The sequence below is a fragment of the Ambystoma mexicanum genome, chromosome 6p (assembly GCF_040938575.1).
Source record: "Ambystoma mexicanum isolate Mex_15411 chromosome 6p, UKY_AmexF1_1, whole genome shotgun sequence".
NCBI lineage: Eukaryota > Metazoa > Chordata > Amphibia > Caudata > Ambystomatidae > Ambystoma > Ambystoma mexicanum.
Window position 1 is genome coordinate 1,149,553,055 of NC_090935.1, and position 27,150 is coordinate 1,149,580,204.

The 27,150-nt window shown below is 46.7% G+C and overlaps 1 protein-coding gene across 1 annotated transcript in view; it reads left to right on the top strand.

Moving 5' to 3' along the window:
* The first annotated feature begins 5,964 nt into the window (after window positions 1-5,964).
* PGM5 (phosphoglucomutase 5) overlaps window positions 5,965-27,150 on the top strand; it is a 1,026,992-nt gene continuing 1,005,806 nt past the window's right edge. Inside the window, exon 1 of the mRNA XM_069625764.1 lies at window positions 5,965-6,750. Within this exon, the coding sequence (XP_069481865.1) occupies window positions 6,493-6,750 (258 nt within the window). The 5' untranslated portion in view covers window positions 5,965-6,492. The remainder of the gene's footprint in view (window positions 6,751-27,150) is intronic.

A 27,150-nucleotide genomic window follows, 5' to 3' on the forward strand; every position in this document is an offset into this window, starting at 1 on the left:
GAATTCAGATTTGCAGGGATGTGTTTGATCTATGACTGCTACTGCATGTCTTCTGTGAAGCCATTATTCAGTGTTCTGTGCTCTGCTGGCATGACATCTGAGGGTGGTGGCTGGCCTCCTGTCATGGCCGAGGCTCGAAATCTTGCTATTGGTTGCATGTGTCTGTCTCTGTATTATTAATACCAGCCTTGTTTTGCATTGAGTCACTGTCATCTCCCACTGATTTCCTTCTGACCAGGATTTGGAACTTATTTTTTAAAGCGAGCAATGAACAAAGACACACTAACAGGAAAGGGGCTTCCCTGGGACATTAAGGGTTCAAGTGGGTCAGAGTTTCTCTCTCTTGGATGGGGGGTGGTCATTTACTTTCACATCCCATGAAGTATCAGAGGAAGTGACTTGACACTCCGGGAGTTACCTGTAGAATCGAGAAAGTAGATTTTGTCCTGTAGCCTGGCCCTTCTATATCTTGACCCATGAACTTTGGCAAGTAGTCTCCCATGTTATCCTTATCGCCTTCCTAAAACAGCGAGTCCCCGATGACCAAACGTCATCAGCATTCCCTGCAGGAGGCTAGGGTAGTAATGCTGTGATGACTGGGGAGCTAAGGGAATCCTCTGTGTATCTCCTATAAGGCCTGAGCGGGAAGTACCTACCCACCACCAGGGTAACTCCAGTCCTAGCCCCCAGATTTCATCACAGCTATTAGATGTAGGATTAAGTGCCCCAAGGGCGGTATCACGGAATAAGGGTTGTTTCTACGAAGGAAAAAGGTATGACTGGCTGCCTGGCGATGATTATGGTCTTGGAGGTCCAGAAGGGAGTTTTTGACTATTTGCCTATCAATCACTTCTTGAATAGCTTAGATTGAATTGATGCAAATGGTGTTCAGGGCTTTACAAAGCTTGGATGTTGGTGCATCTCACCCATGAATGCCCATGATGATTTCTGATTTGCGCCTGCTCCCTTATATCGAATTCACAAATACTGACACTGAAGCAAATCTGGAGGTACCTGGAGAATCTCTGAGATGTTCATGTGCGAATGCATTTCAGAAACGTTTGCTCAAGGGAATCTCGAAGATGCTCCCGACATCTCTGATGTGCTCAAGTGCAAATCTCTGAGAATCAGGCCCAAAGTGCCAAAGGTTGGGCTTCAAAGAAAATAAATCGGAACTGATCTTTTCTTAAATATCTCCCTGGTGGATTCTTTCTGGTTTGGAACCTGTTGGGGGGTAATGTTCTGGATTGCCATCTGGCGAGGGAGTCGAAGCCCAGGCTTTTTGATTTTTATTACCAAATAAAATGGTGCCGGTAATTCTGTCTCTGAAAGGGGAGTCTGCTAATCAGACCCCTCTTTCATAAAAGTGCCATGTTAAACGCATAGTGCACACATGTGCCATGTTTCATCAGTCTCCTGACATCGGCAGCACCTGCCCTTCAGTGGCACAGGGTGGGTTCAAAGGTCAAATGGGTCTTCTGACAGCTGCTGGAACACCATATCTCTGCAGACAGAGGTAGAATTGAACTTCTGCACCTCTGAAATATAATATCATAATTGTGGCCATATCATTCTGGTGGCAGTAAACTCTAAGAATATGCCATATCTGGCTTGTGGTATGGTGATGATAGTGCACTCAATTATTAAAGCCATGTCAAACTAGTATCATACAAATGTCAATGCTGTGAGCTCAGTTCAGCTATGGAAAGGCTATGTGAATGAATGGCTAGCATGCCTGTTTGTACTTCAGCAAATGAACAAAAGGCATTCTTGAGTGTGAACTCAAAGCAATCCTTTAGTTTGTGCGTTTCAATAATAAGTACTGGGACAAGGAAGAGGGACGTGGAGGTAATGCCATCATTAGTTCATAGTACTCTTCATTGCCTCTAGTCCTACTCATCCGTGTCCCAGCACTGAGGCACCCCCGTCCTGCCCAAACCTTGTGGCCAGGATTGACCCTGGACATTTTGGTTATAATACGAGACGGCAGTGGGCTAAGGAGGAATTATACTCTCCTCCTCCTGAACGGGAAGGGCTAGAAATATTGTACTTTTTTCTTTTACAAAAAGGAATTTTTAAAATTCATGTCTTGTGGGCAAGCCAACTCAATAATATGTACTCAGATGAGGAACAGTAGGAATATGGGTAATAAAGATCGTAGTGATTGCGTTGTTGTCTGAGGCGTATCGTGTGGTCCCCGGGTTAATCAAACCTTGGAGTGCTGGAAAGGCTTGCAAGGGTGAAGTAAGAGAAAAGAGGGGCAGGAAAGAAGTTAGCAGACATAAGGAGGGAGTTAGTCAGGGCTAAATGTCTGTATTGGTATGGATGTGTGTTTGACTATTACATATGGGCTATCTTCTAGAGAGTGGTGACAGGGACGAGTATGTGTTGAGCTACAATACACACTGGGACTGTTGGAGTATTATAAGATTGCATCTGGTGCATGAGGGGCTCAAGGGGATGATCGGGCAATCCTGGTAGACTTAAAATACAAGCAGCGTCTATTTGTCAAAAGAACATTTAGAAAAAAAAGATCTTTGTAAATCAAATTAACCAGATAAAGGGGAAGCTTGAGCTTACAAAGAGCTTAACGTTATGGAAATGTAGAGTTAGTTGACAGCATTTTCGTTTAGAGCTGTAATTATAGCGTTATTATTATTATTATTAGGGTATTTATTGAGCGCTGAGCTAGCTTTGGGGAGCAACAGAGCGCTGCACAATCATAGGCTCAATAACAAGGTTAGGAAGCAGAGAAACAAGGGAGTGGGGATCTATCAACAGGGAACCGGGGGAGGGGAATTGTCAGCAATGTGGTCTACAATTAACCACGGCAGGAAACAGTGGAGATCAGATCACCCAGTCTCAGGCTTGATGGGGCGTGGATGGTGTATGTACCTAAGTGTCAGGGAGGAGCTATTCCTTGAAGAGGAGGGTCTTAAGCTCCTTCCTGAACTGTAAAATCAAGGGGGAAAGTCGGATGTTGATGGGGAGGAGGTTCCAGATTCTTGGGGCATAGATAGAGAAGGCCAATCTTCTGTTTTTTTTCCTTCCTGCACTGGTGGATTTCAAGTCTGCACATGTTCTTACTTCAGGTGGATCGTAGGCTCCGAGAGATGCTGAGTTTCTCAGTGAGGTAGCTTGGGGACTGCAGGGTGACAGCCTTGTAGATGATGCAGCAGGATTTGAAGATGATACAGGGTTGCAATGGGAGCCAGTGCAGTCCGGTGAGGGTCGAGGTGATGTGGTCAAATTTGCAGAGAACTTTGATGAGCTGTGCTGCAGCATGCAGGACACGTCTCAGAGGAGCCAGGGTGGTCGCTGGAAGGCCTTCCAAGAAGACATCAAGGTGGTAGAGGACCAAGGCTTGGACAGCCGATCTGAAGTTGTTTTCTGGGATGATGGGCTTGATTTCAACCCAACCGGCTTGCAACAGGAGAGAAAGTTGGTACCAAGATGTTTTTGCCTTCCTTGCTATGTGCTGTTTGAAGGAGAGGTGTGTGTCAATGTCAAACCCAAGGGACTTGGTGCAGGTAGCCAACTGGGCTGTGAAGCCCTCGAGGTGCATAACAGAGAAACAGGTCTGGATGTACGGGTCTTCATTGTTGTTGGTTAGCAGTAGGAATTCAGTCTCGAGGGGGTTGAGTTTCAGGTAAGCACTAGACATCCACGACTGGATCAATGAGAGGCAAGCCTTGAGTCTGTGGATGCCTTTGATGGAGGATATCTTGAAGTAGCGCTTCGTGTCATCTGAGTATTGGTGGGTGTGGATCTTGTGTGGAGCGAGGAGGGTTCTAAGTGGTTCCATTTAAAGATTCAAGATCACAGGGGAAAGGATGGATCCTTGCGGTACTCCACAGGACATGGGTAGAGTTGGTAGGTGGAGAAACTGAGTGGCAGGGCCTGGACATGTGACCAGCAGCCTCCTCAAAGCTGTCTGCCTGGAGTCCTTAAGTAAGTGCTTGGAAGGCGCAAAAAAACAGTGTTGGATGGAGCAACTGAGTGGCAGGGCCTGGTCACATGACCAGCCGCCTCATTAAGTAGTTGCCTGGGCAGTGCAAAAACAGGTGGCGGGCGGAGAAACCATGGCCTGTCACGTGACCCGCAGCCTCCTCAAAGCTGTCTCCCTGGTAGGCGCAGAAACAGGTGATGGACGGCACGACTGAGTGGCCTCCACAAAGCTGTGGCTGATGAGATGCGTAATCTTCAAGTTAAAGTCCTATCGTTAAATGAGTACCAATATGGGTTGAGTAACAATATTAAATGTATATAAAAATGTACTACATAAAGCACTATATGTAATTCATTTTTATTATAATGGTTAAATGCTGTGTCTTCCCAGCAGCCCCTAGTCAAAGAAAATTACCCCAGTTAACCTTCGTAGTGCCTTTTAAATTAAAAGGATCACAAACAATTTCCAAACCAGAGATGACCGGGTTTGGAGGCTTACTGCGTTTCCAGCCACCTATTCTCCTCACCAGCAGATGCAGTGCTGCCTTAGGTATTTGCTGAGGGCAGGGGACACCGCCACATTTTAATTTCAACTTGAAAATGCAATGTGGCAAGCTCCATGGCGCAGCCACATGATGGTGTAAACCGGTGGAATGCAAGATAACGAGAGCAATTCCGAGCGGTTATGATTAATAGAAAAGTTCTATTACTTTTTGATGTTCATAAATAAGACGGGATACTAGTTCCAAGTCATTGGCCTTGACCAAGGATTGTGTTTGTACCCAGCCATTCGATGGGCTGAAAAGTAAGTGGCATAAAATGCTACCAACAGCCTTTTTGCAAAAAACAAGGGGGGTCCTGGGAGTCCCCCTGATGGACATTATTCCGGTTACAAGAGCCTTACCCAGATTCTTTAGCTCACTATCTTTCACAGAGGAGAAATATCCAACACATATCGGTCTTTGTCCAGCCCTGGGGCAGTCCAGCACCGAAATGCTAGGCAATTCTCCTCTGAACCAGAGTACCAACAGCAACCCCAGACACATGTTTTGGTCTGGTTGGACCTCATCAGTAAGGTGGAATGCCTTGCTGGTGGAATGCCTGCCTCTCTAAGAATAGTGAGCAAGGTTTCCACGTCTGAATTCCCCTAGTAATTTAGGGTGAGACCAAAAGTTATTTAAATTATGCAAAAACAAGGGAGGTCTTGGGAGTCCCTCTGCCAGACATTAGTCCCGGTTTATGTTATGAGAGACTTACACAGAGTCTTTAGCTCACCATCTTTTACAGAGGAGAAATATCCAACACATATTACTCTTTGTCCTGCCCTGGGGCAATCCAGCACCGAAATGCTAGGCAATTCTCCTCTGAACCAGAGTACCAACAGCAACCCCAGACACGTGTTTCGGTCTGGTTGGACCTCATCAGAAGGATGGAATGCCTCTCTAAGAATAGTGAGCAAGGGTTCCACGTCTGGATTCCCCTAGTAATTTAGGGTGAGACCCAAAGTTACTTAAATATGCAAAAAAAAAGAGGGCTCCTGGGAGTCTCTGCCAGACATTAGTCCCGGTTTTGAGAGACTTAACTAGATTCTTTAGCTCACTATCTTTCACAGAGGAGAAATATCCAACACATATCAGTCTTTGTCCTGCCCTGGGGCAGTCCCGCACTAAAGGCGTTTTAGTGCAGTTAAATTTAAGTGTGCACGATTATAGTGACTGAATACAAAAACGGATATAAAAACCAGTACGGTTGTAAGTACTCGACATGAACCCACACTCTTCTCTTACAGTGAAAGCAGTAAAGTGAAGGAAGAAAGGGCGAGCTTGCTGCACGCAGCGCTCGGCTGGATAAGGACGGCGTCTGACAGCATCTGACACCTCCGAACAAATGTTTAATGCACACAAACCAGCATCCGATTACAGGTCTCTGGCGGCCAGCGACAACAATTCGCAGCTTCTCTTTGCGGGGCTATTTTGGGAAAGCCCGCTGTCTGTTGCACAGGGGTCCTGCCCTGCACACATTCTGGCAGCCTCCTCCTGCCCTTGTTCAAAGGCTGGCATGTGTCGGGGAGCGAGGGCCCTGCTGCTGCAGAGATACCAAGGGATGCCACAGAAGGGGGGAGGGGAGAGACCTGCGCAGCCCACCCGAGGAACTCCCACTTCTGAGGCAAAGGGAGTGCCCGTGAAAGTTTGACAGCCAGAAGTGCTCCGACTGCCCACAGAACCTGTGAATCCCTCTGTCTTCCTAGCAGAGCCGGTTTTTCCCTCTGGGGTCTGGGACAATTCACTCAACTCGGATTTTTCTCCGGAATTTGGAAGCATTTGAGGGGCGTAGACGGCACAACACAGTTCCAAAGCATTGAGTGATTCGGGACAGCAGAAGTTCCATTGCCCGGTGAGGAGCTGGACCCGTTTAAACGCCGAGGGCTGAGGCACCGGCTTGGGAGGCGCCCCGAAGCAGCACCGGCCTCAGAGGGGAGCGTTTCCCTTCCGCGTGGGCACATCTGTGAGAGGGGCAGGGCGAGGAGTCCCAGAGTGCCCAGACATGGAGGGCACCCCTATCCCCGTGCTGACGGTGCCCACGGTGCCCTGCGAGGACCAGAAGCCCGGCGCCGGGGGGCTGCGCCGGCCGAGCGCGGTCTTCGAGGGCCGGAGGAACTACCTGCAGAACTACATCCAGTGCCTGCTCTCGTCCATCGACCTGCGCGACCGCCAGGGCTGCACGATGGTGGTGGGCGGCGACGGCCGCTACCTGGGCAGGGCGGCCACCGAGACCGTGGTGCAGATGGCGGCGGCTAACGGGGTGAGGCTGGGGGAAAGTGTCCCGGGTGTGCGTGTGTGTGAGGGTGGAATAAAGTGGGCACAGGGGGCATGAGGCCTGGGGAACAGGAAAAAAGGACACTGCCAGTCAGAGTGCAGACTCTCCATGTTGGGAGTCTGATGGAGGGACTGTGGCACAGGTTGGATGGGTGACGCAGTGTCATTGCTTTGAAGTCACTGGAGGTTGATCGCGTTTCAGACGTGGCGCATTTTTGCTGAGGACACCCGCTTTGACGTGGGTTGAAGAGAAACTTTTTTTAGATGGTCGGATAAGTTTGCTGGGGGTCATTCCAGTTAAGTCATTGGCTATTTTTGGCATGTTGGGGTTGGCGTCGAATAGTTCCAATTATGACGACACCGCCTAAAATATGGTGACTTGAGAGGTTCGCAAAAGCAGCCTTGACAGCTCTCATGATGTCAACATTAGAATGCAGTGCTCTCCCGCGCGGGACAAAGCACTGACAAGCATCCTGGTGCATACAGTCCACTTTCTGCCAACTCGCCCCACTTTCTGCCAACTCGCCCCACTTTCTAACCTATTCATGAATATTGAAATCTATATACACAAGTATAAACCATTTCCATACAGCACACTTCTCAAACCTTGGCTTGGGGTGTGGGGTAAACCCTAGTTTTGATGCACAGGATTTCCATATAAATCGTCTCACTAGGAGAGAGGGAGCTTGTTCTACTTAGTGACCCAAAAAGTTGACCTTTGAACTCTCTGCTGTCGGGAGACATGTTTTTGGGAGGAAGCTGCGGGTGTCCTCATTTATTTTCTGCACGGAAGGGGGGGTGTATTCAGCTCCTGTTACTGTGGCACTGTCGGGCATGGGTGAAGAGGAGAGGCGCGCAGGCTGGGTGAAAACGTCGATTGATGTTTAAATGTATCGAAGTTTTGCTCCTCATGTCTCCATGTTTGCCGACACTGCTCATGCTTTCTCCCACCATTAGACTGGCAAATGGCTGTAATGTTCAGGTAAGCGAGACAAGGGGTTTTGCTAAACGGGCTGGGGAAAGAGGAATGCATGTGTGGAAGGAAGCAAGTCATAGAGGGACATGGATACATCGTGTGGGCATGGGCGATGGGTATCTCAGACAAATGTGGGGTCTGTGGGAAGGGTAAAGGGGTCAAGTGATTTGAAAACGTACCTCAAGGTGGGTTGCTCATAAAGATTGGAGGCGAAGAGAAACATACAAAGGGAACCTCTAGCAGTCTAGAGGTTTCAGCAGTTTTAGCATTGCATACTGTAACTGTAACACATTGTGTATAGGCGCGTCACAAATAACCAATACATAATTAAATAAATAAATAATTGTGTCCAAGTGTGAGAGGGCCCTTTGGGGTCTAGTTTGAGGTTAATGCTGCAAAGCATTGCACAAAATGACTAGAACAGTGAGCAGCCGGTCACAGGGTGTTCCGTCAAGAACGCTCGTGTAAGGCGGGTGCGGAGAATGAAGGAAGGGCAGGCATTGAAGTGAAGGGGCCATGGTGCCGAGGAAAGTGGACCCCGGGAGGGGGGAGATCATTATGTGGGCCAAAGGGAAATCAGAAGGACATTTCAGAAGAGATCAAGGGATGTCAGAGGCAAATAGCAGGATATGAGGCCCTTCCTGGCATCACAACTCTCTGAACTGTTATCACACTGCACGCCACCGCTGTCCTCGGAGCACCACCCTTCTCAAAGGTGCATGGCATTTTCTAAAGTGGGGGAGGGGTTGGGTTATTTACTGGCCCAACACCCGGAGCAGGCTTCCCCTCCAGTGCATGCACTCTTTCCACTTATACATGGATCCTCAGTGTGCCCTCCCGCACGGCCTTGTGCCATGGAACCCTGACATTAGATCCTGCCTCCAAGTCAGGTGGTCAAACCACTGGCCACGTCGCTCCTTTTCTTAAATGCAGTAGTGTTTCCCCTGTCCCACTGCCCAGAACCTGCAGTCTTGGGCCTACATAAAGTGCCTCTTGAGTCCTTCATATGAATCGACCTCCTTTCCTGGCACCCAGATAAAAGGAATGTGTGGACTCACTCGTGGGAAATGTCGCATATCTCCGGTTGACCTCAAAGATCCCAGGGGCCCGTTGATAGCCACCCTCTGCAGGTGCATGTCTGATGCTCTAAATGGCTACTTAACTTGAGTAAAGGGATATGCCCACAATGGCCAGGCTGGGACGGGCCTAAGGACAATAAGGCAATGCCCGAAGTGAACCCACTAGTGTGAGCCAGTTTTTTGGGTCAAAATGTGACCGTTTTTTTGGCCCAAAGTGGGCCAGTTTGATGAGTGCAGCTAGCAGTTTTTGCCAGGGTTACGGAACAACTAATTTTCAAAGTGCACAATTTGCAACACATTTTACCAAAAAACTCCTCCCAGTGTACTTCTTAAACAGTCTGTCTCACAACTGCCATTTGAGACTGTGGGCCACTTTTATATTGGTTCCGGAGCCAGTTTTTTGCCCAGTTCGACCCTGACAACAGCTTCCGCTGACCACACATATCGTGCGTGACACGTTGATAATGAGTCAACATGACAAGGCTTGTGACCTGCTCACGTTTAGACAAACCTCAGTAACCCTAGCCACAGCTGCCAGGCATCACTATGCCTGCAATGCCTGAGGGATCCCTATGCCTGCAATGCATGAGGGATCCCTATGCCTGCAATGCATGAGGGATCTGCATGCCTGCAATGCCTCAGGGATCGATATGCCTGAAATGCCTGAGGGATCCCTATGCCTGCAAAGCATCAGGGATCGCTATGCCTGCAATGCCTCAGGGATCAATATGCCTGCAATACCCGAGGGATCCCTATGCCTGCAATGCCTCAGGGATCGATATGCCTGCAATGCCTCAGGGATCCCTATGTCTGCAATGCCTGAGGGATCCCTATGCCTGCAATGCCTGAGGGATCCCTATGCCTGCAATGCCTGAGGGATCCGCATGCCTGCAATGCCTCAGGGATTGATATGCCTGAAATGCCTGAGGGATCCCTATGCCTGCAAAGCATCAGGGATCGCTATGCCTGCAATGCCTCAGGGATCCAGATGCCTACATTGCCTGAAGGATTACTATGCCTGCAATGCCTCAGGGATCACTATGCCTGCAATGCCTGAGGGATACCCATGCCTGCAATTCCTCAGGGATCGATATGCATGCAATGCCTGAGGGATCCCTATGCCTGCAAAGCATCAGGGATCGCTATGCCTGCCATGCCTCAGGGATCAATATGCCTGCAATACCCAAGGGATCCCTATGCCTGCAATGCCTCAGGGCTCGATATGCCTGCAATGCCTCAGGGATCCCTATGCCTGCAAAGCTACAGGGATCTCTATGCCTACAATGCCTCAGGGATCCGGATGCCTGCATTGCCTCAATGATTACTATGCCTGCAATGCCTCAGGGATCACTATGCCTGCAATGCCTGAGGGATCCCTATGCCTGCAATGCCTGAGGGATCGCTATGCCTGCAATGCCTGAGGCATCCACATGCCTGCAATGCCTCAGGGATCAATATGCCTGAAATGCCGTAGGGATCCCTATGCCTGCAAAGCATCAGGGATCGCTATGCCTGCCATGCCTCAGGGATCAATATGCCTGCAATACCCAAGGGAGCCATATGCCTGCAATGCCTCAGGGATCGATATGCCTGCAATGCCTCAGGGATCCCTATGCCTGCAAAGCTACATGGATTGCTATGCCTGCAATGCCTCAGGGATCCGGATGCCTGCATTGCCTCAAGGATTACTATGCCTGCAATGCCTCAGGGATCACTATGCCTGCTATGCCTGAGGGATACCCATGCCTACAATTCCTCAGGGATTGATATGCATGCAATGCCTGAGGGATCCCTATGCCTGCAATGCCTGAGGGATCCGTATGCCTGCAATGCCTCAGGGATCGATATGCCTGAAATGCCTGAGGGATCCCTATGCCTGCAAAGCATCAGGGATCGCTATGCCTCCAATGCCTCAGGGATAAATATGCCTGCAATACCCTAGGGATCCCTATGCCTGCAATGCCTCAGGGATCGATATGCCTGCAATGCCTCAGGGATCCCTATGCCTGCAAAGCTACAGGGATCGCTATGCCTGCAATGCCTCAGGGATCCGGATGCCTGCATTGCCTCAAGGATTGCTATGCCTGCAATGCATGAGGGATACCTATGCCTGCAATGCCTCAGGGATCGATATGCATGCAATGCCTGAGGGATCCCTATACCTGCAAAGCATCAGGGATCGCTATGCCTGCAATGCATCAGGGATTGTTATGCCTGCAATGCCCCAGGGATCACTATGCCTGCAATGCCTGAGGGATCCCTATGCCTGCAAAGCATCAGGGATCGCTATGCCTGCATTGCCTCAGGGATCGCAATGCCTGCAATGCCTGAGGGATCCCTATGCCTGCAATGCCTGAGGGATCGATATGCATGCAATGCCTGAGGGATCCCTATGCCTGGAAAGCATCAGCGATCGCTATGCCTGCAATGTCTGAGGGATCCCTATGCCTGCAAAGCATCAGGGATCGCTATGCCTGCATTGCCTCAGGGATCTGCATGCCTGCAATGCCTCAGGGATTGCTATGCCTGCAATGCCTGAGGGATCGATATGCATGCAATGCCTGAGGGATCCCTATGCCTGGAAAGCATCAGGGATCGATATGCCTGCAATGCCTCAGGGATCGCTATGCCTGCAATGCCTGAGGGATACCTATGCCTGCAAAGCATCAGAGATCGCTATGCCTGCAATGCCTCAGGGATCTGCATGCCTGCAATGCCTCAGGGATTGCTATGCCTGCAATGCCTGAGGGATACCTATGTCTACAAAGCATCAGGGATCGCTATGCCTGCAAAGCATCAGGGATTGCTATGCCTGCAATGCCTCAGGGATCGCTATGCCTGCAATGCCTCAGGGAACACTATGCCTGCAATGCCTGAGGGATCACTATGCCTGCATTGCCTGAGGGATCCCTATGCCTGCAAAGCATCAGGGATCCCTATGCCTGCAAAGCATCAGGGATCCCTATGCCTGCAATGCCTGAGGGATCCGTATGCCTGCAATGCCTCAGGGATCGATATGCCTGAAATGCCGGAGGGATCCCTATGCCTGCAAAGCATCAGGGATCGCTATGCCTGCAATGCCTCAGGGATCAATATGCCTGCAATACCCTAGTGATCCCTATGCCTGCAATGCCTCAGGGATCCCTATGCCTGCAAAGCTACAGGGATCGCTATGCCTGCAATGCCTTAGCGATCCGGATGCCTGCATTGCCTCAAGGATTGCTATGCCTGCAATGCATGAGGGATACCAATGCCTGCAATGCCTCAGGGATCGATATGCCTGAAATGCCTGAGGGATCCCTATGCCTGCAAAGCATCAGGGATCGCTATGCCTGCAATGCCTCAGGGATCAATATGCCTGCAATGCCTCAGGGATCCCTATGCCTGCAAAGCTACAGGGATCGCTATGCCTGCAATGCCTCAGGGATCCAGATGCCTGCATTGCCTCAAGGGATTGCTATGCCTGCAATGCATGAGGGATACCTATGCCTGCAATGCCTCAGGGATCGATATGCATGCAATGCCTGAGGGATCCCTATGCCTGCAAAGTATCAGGGATCGCTATGCCTGCAATGCATCAGGGATTGCTATGCCTGTAATGCCTGCAATGCCGCAGGGATCACTATGCCTGCAATGCCTGAGGGATCCCTATGCCTGCAAAGCATCAGGGATCGCTATGCCTGCATTGCCTCAGGGATCGCTATTCCTGCAATGCCTGAGGGATCCCTATGCCTTGAATGCCTGAGGGATCGATATGCATGCAATGCCTGAGGGATCCCTATGCCTGCAAAGCATAAGGGATCGCTATGCCTGCAATGCCTCAGGGATTGCTATGCTTGCAATGCCTGAGGGATCCTTATGCCTGCAAAGCATCAAAGATCGTTATGCCTGCAATGCCTCAGGGATCTGCATGCCTGCAATGCCTCAGGGATTGCTATGCCTGCAATGCCTGAGGGATACCTATGTCTACAAAGCATCAGGGATTGCTATGCCTGCAATGCCTCAGGGATCACTATGCCTGCAATGCCTCAGGGATCCCTATGGCTGAAAAGCATCAGGGATCGCTATGCCTGCAATGCCTCAGGGATCTGCATGCCTGCAATGCCTCAGGGATTGCTATGCCTGCAAAGCATCAGGGATCCCTATGCCTGCAAAGCTACAGGGATCACTATGCCTGCAATGCCTCAGGGATCCGGATGACTGCATTGCCTCAAGGATTGCTATGCCTGCAATGCATGAGGGATACCTATGCCTGCAATGCCCTAGGGATCCCTATGCTAGCAATGCCTCAGGGATCGATATGCCTGCAATTCCTCAGGGCTCCCTATGCCTGCAAAGCTACAGGGATCACTATGCCTGCAATGCCTCAGGGATCCGGATGACTGCATTGCCTCAAGGATTGCTATGCCTGCAATGCATGAGGGATACCTATGCCTGCAATGCCTGAGGGATCGATATGCATGCAATGCCTGAGGGATCCCTATGCCTGCAAAGCATCAGGGATCGCTATGCCTGCAATGCCTCAGGGATCACTATGCCTGCAATGCCTGAGGGATCCCTATGCCTGCATTGCCTCAGGGATCGCTATGCCTGCATTGCCTCAGGGATCGCTATGCCTGCATTGCCTCAGGGATCGCTATGCCTGCAATGGCTGAGGGATCCCTATGCCTGCAATGCCTGAGGGATCGATATGCATGCAATGCCTGAGGGATCCCTATGCCTGCAAAGCATCAGGGATCGCTATGCCTGCAATGCCTCAGGGATCGCTATGCCTGCAATGCCTGAGGGATCCCTATGCCTGCATAGCATCAGGGATCGCTATGCCTGCAATGCCTCAGGGATTGCTATGCTTGCAATACCTGAGGGATCCCTATGCCTGCAAAGCATCAGAGATCGCTATGCCTGCAATGCCTCAGGGATCTGCATGGCTGCAATGCCTCAGGGATTGCTATGCCTGCAATGCCTGAGGGATACCTATGTCTACAAAGCATCAGGGATCTGCATGCCTGCAATGCCTCAGGGATCGCTATGCCTGCAATTCCTGAGGGATCCCTATGGCTGCAAAGCATCAGGGATCGCTATGCCTGCAATGCCTCAGGGATCCGCATGCCTGCAATGCCTCAGGGATTGCTATGCCTGCAATGCCTCAGGGATCATTATGCCTGCAATGCCTCAGGGATCGCTATGCCTGCAATGCCTGAGGGATCCCTATGCCTGCAAAGCATCAGGGATCGCTATGCCTGCAATGCCTCAGGGATTGATATGCTTGCAATACCTGAGGGATCCCTATGTCTGCAAAGCATCAGAGATCGCTATGCCTGCAATGCCTCAGGGATCTGCATGCCTGCAATGCCTCAGGGATTGCTATGCCTGCAATGCCTGAGGGATACCTATGTCTACAAAGCATCAGGGATCGCTATGTGAAAACAAGGAAATATTATGAGGCAGGGTAACCAAAAAGGAAACACACCAAACACAGGTTACAAAGGAACATACAAAGTACTTTATTTTATACTGAATCCAGTTACAAAAGAACAGAACAAAATTCAGATAGCTATCGACCCTCAGTACAACACAGCGAACTCCGGCGTGGTTCGGTGGGCTCAGTGAGTGCAAATATTCATTGAAACAGTCAGGCTTTTATACATTTGAAGCCTGCTGTTCAGCCCTCCTTCGGGTTAACCATTCCATAAATAAGTTACTGCTCTAGGGTCCCTTGCCAGGTCAAATCTAGTTCATCTTAGGTTTATACATTAACAAGAAGAAATGGTAATAATGTATGCTCTAGGCCTAACATTACAATGCGGGACTTAATTTATACAATATAGTTAAGCAGGTGTTCTCATTCAATTAAAGATCAGTTTCGGTGATACAGGTAATCCATTGCACACAGGTCAGCAGAAGGACAAGGTCTCAGCTCATGACCCTAACAAGTGGGCTGCAGGCAAGTTATACATTAGCTGTACAGAGGTCATGACAATCGAGTTCTGTTCTGAATAACATAGGCTACCATTTTAGCTCACATGGTGACTTTATAGAGCAAGAAAACCTAAAATGGCGGCTTGACCCAAAATGGCAGTTTACATGGATTCTAAGGTCAGGACCTTGCAATGCAAGTTTATTCACATGTAGTTTATAAGCAGCTTGTTAGCAGCTTGGCGTAGGCCAATATACATATATTCATAGCAATAGGAGGCACGATATAATTTCTAGTTTGACAGCTATGTCTGCAATGCCTCAGGGATTGCTATGCCTGCAATGCCTGAGGGATCCCTATGGCTGCAAAGCATCAGGGATCGCTATGCCTGCAATGCCTCAGGGATCCGCATGCCTGCAATGCCTCAGGGATTGCTATGCCTGCAATGCCTCAGGGATCGCCATGCCTGCAATGCCTCAGGGATCACTATGCCTGCAATGCCTGAGGGATCCCTATGCATGCAATGCTTGTTATCGTCAGAGCCTCTGCTGTACTAACCAAACCCTATATTTGTTGCCCCGGAATCTGGGGCCAGCGAAGCCCAGGAATGGACTAGGGAATTAAATTGTCTCAGGCCTCGAAGAAAAAGTGGCCCACAGTTGCAAATGGCAAGTAATTTCTTTTGTGATAGACTGTTTGAATAGTACCCATGGGGGAGCTTTTTGATAAAATGAGATGCAAATCGTGCAATTTAAAGAATATTTATCCAGTAACAATGGTCGAAACTACTAGCCGCATAGTACGTAACTCATCAAACTGGCCCAAATTGGCCAAAAAGTGTCCCCCTTTGACCCAAAAAACGGGCCCACACCAGCATTTTGCGTTTTTGGTTCGGCCACTGCCCCATTGCCCTATAGGCCATGAGCCTGGTGAGGCCTTGTGCATCTTTATAAAAAAATATTCTCTGAGAGGTAGTGTGTACCAGAGAGCCGAAATGCAAAACATCAAGTACAGGTTACACCATGTGCTACGGGGTCATTGGCTATTGCTGATCAGAAGCACTTATTTTCAAAGATGCCTTTATATCAACAAAGGCTATTTTGTCTTGTTACATATGATCCATGCGCAGAGAAGAGGACGAGAGAGTTCACTGTAAAATAAGTAAGCTAGCAATTTCCACAATTTATTCAGAGGTATATTTGCTTTTTTTTAGATAAATGTACAGATTTGTAAGGCCCCAGTATCACCCCTGTCTGGAGAACATTTCCCCCTTTAAGCATCGGTTATGATGCAGAGTGCGGCGGGGTTTACTCATATGAAAATATATTGATCGGGTGGGTTCCGGCCCCTGGGCATGAGGCGCTGCAGAGTTGGTAGTGTTACACTGGTATATAGATACTAACGGCTAAACAAGACCAATGGACTAACCTGTTTTGGGGATTCTGCTGGCAAGAAATTCAGCCTCTGTGTGGTTCTGTGAGAATGTCTAATCAACACACAGGTAAATGTGTGGTGCCAGAAAGGTGGATAGCTCTGTGGCAATGCGTGTGTCGTGGAAGCAAGACCACGCTGAGCAGCACAGGTTCGAATCCCGGATCCGCGATTGAAACCAAGCGTGTTATAAATAACCTGCACTTGCGCGATCTGAATGTACAAGGCCTAGTAGAATCGTTGCCTCCTTACCCCCATTTTGCCTTGTTGCGCCTTGAGACACACACGTGTATAGGCACATAATAAATGACCTATAAAGTAAAAAAGGGGGTCAGATAAAACAGTAACTAAAAGTCTAGGTACATAGTCATATAGGTTTTCCAAATTAAATGGAACATGTTAAGAGTTCGACAACTGGGAGCCAGCACTGATATAATTCAGAAGCCAAAAAGGAGAGTGTTTGGCGTCTATCAAATCAAGTACAGGATCTACATCAGAGATCCTTTTGTGTCCGATTGCACAAGCGCCATGCAACGGCTGTCAGAGAGTCTGGGTATAACGTTAATGCCGTGCCTCCACACATGCAATGGTGTGGAAAGCGATAAATGGGTAACCTGGGATCCCGACAAGGTGCGGTAAGGCCACCCTGGTATAGACATCGGATGGAAAAGCAAGTACCGAACGGCATGAATGCTGGTCACCGACGCAGGCAAATCACAGCGAACGCCAACATGAATGCTGGACTCGAGAAAAAAAGACATGACACTTGAATAGAAATCACAACTGCTTTTCGTGACAGGTTGGTACAAAAGAGTACAAGGAGAAACCCTAGAACGGAGTGGGCAGATTTGCATTTCTATGCACATCAGGGATACCAAAGCAGTAAATGGGGTTTCACAAGTATTTTACAGTGGAAGATCCTTTTACAATACAAAGTGAACACTCAAGGTTTTTCCATTCTAGCAGTTGTAATGCATAAGATTTGTAACTTTTTTCTTTTCTGTAATTATGAACAATTTGTAGAGGTTGGACTTGAATTGACCTCAAGAGCTTCTTTTTAAAAAAGGGTTCACCTCCTTTCTTTTAAAACCATAAATATCTTAAACACTGTTGTCTTGCATGTGACAGCAGACCTTTCTTGCTCTGGATAAGCACAGGACTAAACAAACTGTATCTAGAGAATTCAACCTACAAGATGCTGACAAACTTAGGGTGCCTTTCAACTTGAGCTGCCGTGTGTACCGTTAAACCAGTTTTTTCTTCCAAATGACACTTTAAATGCAGCTTTCAGAAATCCTGCACTTCCCTCTGACCTCCCCGAAAAACTGATCCACTTTCCTGTGCAGGAGCAAGGAATAATGAGCTCTAAGAGTTCAGGAAGTCATTTACAAACAGGGAATTCAGAAGCATAGTAAACAAATGTATAGCTTATTTACACTTGAGAGGGTCACATACGGCTTAAACATATGTTGAACAGTTCCAAACCTCAGGGTCTAAAACACCCAAAATAGTGTTCAGAACATAAGAAACAGGGGCTTACATAACTTCAATAGCAAATTGAACGGACCCCTAGATGTGGTTAGAGGTACTGCACTTAACCAAATTTCAGAAATAAATCACACTAGAGGGTCAATGGAAAAGTTACTAAATCACAAACTTTTAACAGATGAGGCTGCTGCACCAGGGTTGATTAAAGAACATAACTCAATTCATAGGGTATCCACATATAGAAGAAAGGGAAACATTCAAGGGCTACACTAGGCAATTATTCAGCTGGCAACCCAGAGGGCCTGCCAAGAGCAGAGTCTGACCAGGAACTGGGAAATACTCCCAGTATATATTTTCTGGAAGCTGGGAGCAGCTCTTACATGTAGCTGGGTTGCTCACATTGTCAGGGACCACAACACCTGCAGTGGTGCCAGCAATGTGAGGTTGAAGAGCAGCAAGGCAACACAACAGAGGTTTCAGGGCCTGTCACTGCAACATACCTCCAGCAGTATAGAGGACATGCCTCTGGCGGGTCTGGAAGCAGAACACAGGTTGGAGGAGTCTCTTCAGAAGTTCTCCAGGAAACACTGAAAACTAAACTCAGGGGCATGGGCTAAAATAACCAAAGGGACAGTCCAAGTTGATGTGGTGGCAGGGGACCACCGGGCAATACCACTTACTAACAAAGGTTAGCAACATCAGATCTACACATACAAATGTGCAAAATGTGCAAATAAAGAGCTGTTAAGATAGTCCCAAAAGGTAGCAACACAAGAAAAACGCGCAACAGTGGAGTAACTGCTGGTGCATGAGAACATCCAGCTTTATTCAAAACCAACAGCTGCTGGGAGAGCGTACAAAATACAATCTCAGAAAAACAACAGGAACAATACATTTTTATATGAAAAATACATCATAGATGACATCTATTCTAGTCTTGGATTGGATGATAGTATATACGGTTATTTTTAAGGTAACCTTATTTTAATTGGTTCCTCTACAACTAATACAAACCTTTAGGTATAACCCTCTACAAGGGATATGTGTTAATTCTACACTGATTTGCTGGCACTGTAATACATTAGTCAATAAGGGGAACACAAGCTTATTGGACGGGCCTTAGCTCATCGACCTTGGCTATCTTCAAGCAGTGCCAAGTTACGTGGTGGGGAAGGAGGGATGGGTCAAATTGCTATGATCTAGCTAAAGAAGACACGCCATACTCGTTCCAATGCCTGAATCTTTCACTGTTAGTATTGTTTGTGGCCCTGGCATGCCATCTCTGTGTCACAGCGATGGCAGGTCCAATTGGCCCTAGAATTAACAACCATTGTTTCAGTCACGTGGTAGAGGACCACTGATCGGATTCAGTTTCATTTATTTGTTGAAGTTTCTGCTATCCGAACATGTGTGTGCTTTCCTTTGGCAGCCACTCAGGGTGCTGTATATTAATTTGCTATTGGATCCCTTGGCATGGTAACTGCCTGCACCTGGCCTTCAAGGATACATATGCTTTTCACTGCTACCAATTTAACCTAATTATCTTTAATAATGGTGTGCTGTATGCCATGGAAAATGTTATCTGGTGTGGTTTCTGCTTGCTAAGCAGAACTCCCATCAGCGCCCTGACCTGGGTGTCTGTGGGGCTGGCAAAGTTGTTCTCTTAATGATTTTATGTCAGCTACAGTATTTTGGAATGAAGGCCTAGCAGAGTTTGGTTTAAGTAATGGCAGTACTGTGGTTCATTCTCCGCCATACTGTGCCTTCTTCCCTTGCATGTTAATGTTTCTCATTTTTATATGTATGTGTTCTTCATGTCTGCGTGGAAGTATTCTTCATGTCTGCATGCAATATGCTTCATGTCTGCATGCGAATGTGCTTCATTTCTGCGTATGAATATACTTTATCTCTACGTGTTCTATTTGTTTATTATGTGTGCTTCCTGTGTGTGTGTGTGCATCTACATGCAATTACATGCCACCCTACTTGTCAATTCTACCTCTGACAGTGACTATGTGGCTCTTTATATTGACAATGGCCTACTGTACCTTTCTCAGCTTATACTTTCGTTCATGATCATAATGGGGAACAGGTGGGGCTGTTGGGGTTGTGGTCAATGCTGGTGCAACTCCCATCACCATTACCCCAGAGCAAACGGAACACTTTACCACAACACTCTAATACCAAAATGATACAATAAAATGTACAATTAAAGATATTACACAATGTTTTCCAAGTTCATTAAATTAAATAAATAAATGCAGGTTCCAGAAAGTGGCTGACATCCTGTAGCTAGTCACTGGTGGGCGGTCTCTTCCTGAGGAGGGGCAGAGCCTGGAACCCTCCTCCATTATAAGGATGGGCAAAATGGAAAAAAAACATTGTATTATTTTCCACTGTCACAAACCGAAAGGTCTGGTAAACAGGATCTTGAGGATGGGCTGGGCAATGAAGCTGGACTATTGGAAAATTCCACCCCATTGAAGTTAATGCAGTTCATAGAACAGAATGAGGATCCATATGAGATAATGGCTGTCCATAGGAATCAGTGCAGTTTAGAAGGGCATTTTACATAAAGGTTTCCCTTTCAGCCTACAGCAGTCTTGTAGTGCATATTTGCTCAGTCATTTCTATTCAAGGAGTTTACCTGTACCTGGGACAGTCCTTTCCTATCTACAAGTTACACAGTACAAATGGGTGACTGACCAACAATCAATTTCTGTGCAGTCTAGGGACCCCCAGACCAATGTCCTGGGGACCAGGTAGCAGCCTTAGTACCAACCTCTTTTTGGGGGAGTACACCCAGGTCTGGCTGTGACCCTGATCACCATGACAGAGGAAAGCCAAAAACAGAGATATCATTTTAATAAGACTCAACCGGAACCTTAGGCAATTACATTTTTTTATAGTTATAACACCAATCCTGCATAGCTTTGCAGCTAGGACTCCATACTATGATTCCGCACGCTCTATGGAGTAACCTCCTCTGCTTCTCTCGACCTGCTACCCTGCGGTTACATAACTGCCTTACCCACGGTCTGCATATCTAGACTCACCCCTGCCCTCACACGGCTACAAATACCCTTAATTCTGTATATATTGTCCGTATTACTTGTATATTACGCCTGCAAGGTCTGTACTATTTGTATATACCTCTTCATACCCTATTCCTGTAAATAGACACCACTTGTATATACATTCCTGTAAGTATGACTTGTATGTAAATTTTATACCTCCTGTGTTGTAACTAAGCTTTGCATATACGTGTAACTGCTACGCGCTGTTACCCCCGGGTATGATGCGCATTATAAATAATAAACAAACAATAAACAACAAACACGGAATATGAAATGGGCTATACATTTTCATTGTACCCGGTTTGCTTTGTTTTCTTGCAGAGGAAACCTTTGAAATGCCAATCTCTTGATACCACTGATCCTGGCAGGGTCTATGGGTGAAGGTGTGAGGAACATCTCGCTGCTGGCATAGTTTATGTTTATATGTTTATGTTTATGTCTGTTTATACTGTCCCACGACCCGCAGGCATCAGGGCGCACACACAGCAACTGACGAAACAAACAACAATCAGCTAAGGATCATATCAAGGAGGGGACTTTAATTAAAAAGGCGGGTTTTAAGTCGTTTGCGAAATGCAAAAAGATTTCTCTCTCCACGAAGATTAACTGGCAATCCATTCCACGCTGTAGCAGCCACCACCGGAAACGAGCGGCCTCTTCCTCTTACTCTCTTAGTTCTAGGGCTTACCAGCCGAAAAAAGTTACAAGATCTAGTGGTACACCCTTGTGGCTGCAGGGTGAGACCTTCTTTCAGATACTCCGGTGCTATACCAAAAAGACATTTGTGTACCACAGGCAAAACTTTAAACTTTACATCAACAAATCTCAGACATAGAAGGGGAAGCAGCATCACTCCCAATGTGATGCTGCTCAGGGCCGATGAGAAAGATTGGCACAGAGATACACTAACGTGCACAATCATGGGCCTTATACTCTTCACTGCGCGCTAACTCCTGGTTATCCACTGGAAGGCAAAATCGCCACCCTCCAGGACTGCACTGGCTACACTTCTCTCGAAGACATGCTTACTAGAACGGGCCGCCTTTAGAAGGCAGTCGAGGCTTGGCACGGCGAGAGGGGATCGATACTGGGAACTACTAGAACCATATATTTGATCCCGGGCCAAACATGGATGTGAAAGACGTGCACCACTCCAAAGTACACCACATAGCTATTGGGCGGAATACACACTAACCACAAAATAGGGTATGCAGCTGCACATATATCTGCACCTATGCATTCCGTGGATGACCCGGGAGGTGGGGTGGCCGAAATGGCAAAGGAGTTGGGAGGGAGGTGCAAGGTTAAAAATAGTTGTTTAATGATATTTCTGTGTAACATTGTTCGCTCAAATACTGCATACGACTAAGATAGCAGGAAGTTCACAAAGTCCTGCATGTCTGTAAGCGTTTTAAAATAAAAACAGATTTGACAAAAAACAAAAACTTTAATCTTATTTCTGGCCTCCTCCGGCAGCCAGTGAAGCTCCCTTAAGGCGGCTGCATGCAATGTGATTACGCTAAGGTACATTTTTCATGATCCGTACAGAATAATTCTGGAGAATTTTTAGTCTTTTTATGCTGTTTTTTCCTGCCGCTCCCCAGAGTGCATCACAATACATCAATTTGGGGCATCATTATGGCCCAAACTAAAATTTCACAATTCTCACATGTGACAAAGGGTTTCACCAGGTGTAATAGCCTGAGGTGATATTGTGTTTTTTTTAATCACACTCCCGACTTGTGCCCCTGCACCAAACCAACAATCTCACATGACTCCTAAAGTTGTCACTTTCTCTAGGGTTGTAATACAGTGATTATCAATAGTGAATTTTGAGTAGTTTGGACCCTGCTTCACTTTCGCTTCAGATGAACCAAATATTGAAATCTCAGTTTTAGCACTGTTTAAACAGAGCCAATTAACTGTCATCCACTTTTTCACAAAAAAATAGATGTTTTGGATATGTCTGACTGTTAAGGATTCTAATCGGGCATCACACACCAGACCAGGACTCTTGCTCCTAGCCTAGGTTGCAGCGCATAATTTAAACACTTTTACCTAATTTCCTAGAATTCGGATTGAGCTGGCACTCAACCCGTCTCACCCCCCCTTTTACAAATACCCCGGGTCACAATGGACCATGAACCAGGCCGGTGGGTGGTAATACAATATTTATTTATTTAAAATTAAAATAAAATCACACAAATTTAATATTGTGCAGCAATCACCAATGGGGTGATAATTACACTGTACAATGATAGAATACACTTCATTTGACCTTCTACTATAACATATCCAAAGCACAAATGAATGGGAGCAATTTTACTGTTCAGGTAGATAGCACCTGAGTTAAGATTTCCCCCTGCAATGCTCCCTCAAAGCCCTATAAACCGAATTTTGAGTGGGTACAAAGGAGAAGTGAGGAGGTATGTAAACTAGGCAGCAAACACAATTAAAATCCAACCTTCCCCCATGAAACCTTTTCAACTGCATAAAATAGCCCTCGGAATTACTACTGTGCAGTTGAATGAATGAGGTAAATATGAGATATAAAAGTATCAGGGATGTAAGAACACTAGCAAACTACAAGGCAAGGTACCAACAATGGGCATACAGTTCAAAAATCAACTTTGAAGTGAAAACACAGTGCAGCCAAATCACACGCATAGAAATTGTATTTGCCAATTTACACAGGTTTAAATGTCAAAAACGGTCTGAAAAACATGTGAAATAGAGAGTATCGGAATGCAGTTTTTATGCTGGATGACAGATGCACATCACAGGGATAATAGGCAAGTGAAAGTGTGACTCTAAATTAATGACAGGATGATGAGATTCTCAATGGGAAAGGAAATTCAGTTTAAAAAAATAAAAGCAGTTGACAGAGAAAATCGGTTTGGAAAGGAAAGGACAAGTTTCACTTAAACTAGATTTTAGTGGCTAGAAAAGAGAAACGCCACCCATGAATAGAAAGGTTGTAACCCTTCACGCAATGCGCCTCTTTTTAGTGAGAATTAATTTATTTAATCAAAATAGTACTAAGGACTTACACAAGGACAGAAATGAGTGGCGCTAAAACGTAGAGATCAAGGACAGGATGCACAGAGGATTCTGACAGTTTAAACGGTTACTAGTGTACTTTCAGGATTACTTATATGGTGGAACAAAGGCACAATATCAAAATGGGGTACGCTATGTTTTGCTATGGGATGGGGTGATACTCACAATCAACACTTGAGTTTGGGATTTGGGACAGCCATCCGAGTTTCTGGACAGCAAGTCAATATCTAGTCACTGGTCACAGCGGCAGGCTCTCCTGGCAGAAAACAGCTGGGCAAAGGTCTGGTCTCAATAGAAAACGAGGTGCATCAGCTGGATAAAACAGGTGACAGGGCAAGCAGGCAGCGCTGGATAGTCCCAATGAGGGTTCAGCCACCTTTCCCCTTTCTCCCTGAATTAGTGGGAGTTTGTTATGGGGTTTAGTTCTGAAGGTTGGTTCTGCCTGGATAGGAGGGCCTGGATCAACTATCCCTTTCCTGGCAGTGGAGTCTGGAATCTTGCAGGTTGAATCTGGAATGTCTGGTTCTCGGGATGTGCAGGAGCTGGAAAATTCAGAAGAGTGTGTGTCCTTTGTCTCTGTGAGCCTCTACCTTTTATAAGGCGGGTGACATCACAGGATTTACCGTGGTGGTAGACCTTTGCCTCTAACAACTGGATTGGTTAGGGTCTACTGTTACCTCCTTCCTGTCACCTGGTTGTACTTCAAGGACAGGACATCAGTTTTATGGTGTGTGCTTAAAAAGCCCATGGCCCTCTCACAGTTATTTTTGCCAACAATCAGTTATGACATAAATTGCACATTTTTACAGTTGTGGCACTTTCACAAATCCCATAGACAAATGACATATTTCCTACAGAGCATGGCATTCCAACTCCCCGGTTTGTACGGTGTCATTTAGCCCTCTTAATAATGTTTCACGATTTTCAGTGGGAAATATTTCACACAAAATTCTATAATTTTATATATGTACCTATTATGACAGAGCATGTTTGCATTCATTTTTAATGTTCCACCATTTGTACTTTTCCCATGATTTAGATTTTCCTGCCGTTTGCTTTCCCTACATACTAGGGAAAAATACTATGTCTTGTTTTAATGACACAAAAATTACATTTAAACTGCTAAACTTTTTCATTCTTGCGTGGACCAGTTGTAGAAATAAAAGTCTTAATGTTTATTTAATAAAATAGTCTTTTGAGCAAGGTGGGCTGGCTTTTGTCTTCCAAATATGGCCATTTCTTTCCAAGACACAGCCAAATGTCAGTTCATCCCAGTGTTGCCATGGAGTTTGTCTTTGAAGCTCTCCAGTTGGAGTGAAGAGGAGGTGCTGCTGAAAAAGTCACACCTATGCGTCCCAGGAATCCATTGTACCAGGCTGGAGCCCGGCCACAAAGTCTGATGGGCGTGCGAGGTCCAACACCATTGTCTATTCATATGCCCCGGGGGCTGGTCCAGTTGGGGGAAGGCAGTTCCTGTTCCCAGGAAGTAAATGTCCTTTGAAGCCAGGCCAGGAAAAACCTGTTCTGTGGCTTCAGCACAGTAAATGCATTTATTATTTTATGTTTTTATTTTTTTCTGAACCAGAAAGCAAATCTGTTACAATTAAATATCCCATATATGCTTACAAACAAAACCCCCCTTACATTTCGAGGCAAGGACAGGGCCTTAACTCAACATTTCACTTTTAAATAGCATTTTTTTGTTTGTCAAAAACACATTTTACATGTGGATTAATTCTGCTGGGATGCCACTTTCAAATGCGGCCTTCTCACATTCATTTTCTGAATCTTTCCAAAGCCCCAGTCATGTTTCTAATGCACAGGCATCTGTCCAAATAAAGATCCCTTGAAACTGACATGAGCGAGGAGAGAGAGAGGGCTTTTTATAAAGAATTTAGTTGTGATATTTTGTTGCAAAGTAAAGCATTTTTTTCCAATGCTTGGAGTGGAGTTCTTTGTTATTTCACAGATTTCGCCTGACAAAGCCTGTCATTCAGTGAGAAATGCCCCCTTTTGCTGAAGCACAACCTGTATATGGATGGACATAGTTGGGTCTCACCGGATCAGAACTGTGTACTGTGGAACAGATGAAAAGGAGCATCAGAGCACAGTCATTTTAAAAGGCAAAATAATTTCTTTTCCAGTGAAGTTTTGGGCTGGCAGCCCAGCAGCGCTGCCTTTGAATTCTTTTCTTTTTGGTGCAAATGAACTTTTCTCTGGTGCCACTGAAGACAATACTGGCAGCGATTCTCTGGGTATTTGGTGTTTCATCTCGCCCCATGTGTGGCTGGTCAGACAGCGCAGCCCTTATTCTGGTGACTGCAAAACGCAGTTTTTAAGGCAAGACGATAGTGCTCAACAGCACCAGCACAGCCATTCTGCTGGTGACTGCTGAGATGTGGTTTGGTGAAGTAGGGGAGTCCCGCTGGGCGGTAGATGTATCCCACATGACATTGCTCATGTAGTCCCCACTAAGCTCCACTAACAGCTGAGTGTCATCAGCGTAGTTTGTAAATCTTGCGCCCACTCCATGCAGCATGTCGCATAATGGACGTAGGTACACATTAAAGAGCACAGGGGATAAACATACTCCCTGAGGAACTCCGCAGCAACATAATTTAGAAGGGGGAGAGGCCTGCCCCCAACATACTCTCAATCTCTTATATGAGAGAAAGGATTCAATCCATTTCACTGCAGAGGGAGAGCACTGCCACACAGATGCAAGAATATCTGAAAGATTGCCATGGTCCAGGAGATCAAAGGCTGCTGACAGATAAAGCAGCATCAGCAGCCCTGTTTTACCCCTGTCCATGATGTCCAGCATCTGTGTCTGTAGGTCCAGCAAGGTGCTCTCAGTCCCATGATAGGATATGAACCCGGACTGCCTAAGGTGTAAAATGTTGTCCCTCTCTAAGTGTGCCTGAACTGGGTGGTGGCAAAATGATCAATGACCTTCAAGAGAAATCGGACAATGGAAATAGGTCTAAAATTATTCATATTTTTGGAGACATGACCTGCCTTTTTAAGCTAAGGAGTAACTACAACCTTCTTAATACTATTTGGGACCATTCTGTAATGAAAAGTGGCGTTCGTGAACCGAGTCAAAAAGGGAGCAAAGGAAGCAATATTATCCAACCCAATTTTAGTGGGTATTATGTCATGATGCAGGACACATCTTTTTAAATATCTTTTCCATCGCTAAGACCGAGATTGGCATAAAGTTAAACAAAAGGTGATTTTCAGAAAGGTGTACTGAAACCTTTTCTTGCCGCATAGTTGGGCTAGACTCAGAAATAATCCTTGCCGGTGCTGCAATGATCTTATCTTCAAAGGCTTGTTGCAATTTACCACAGTCTGG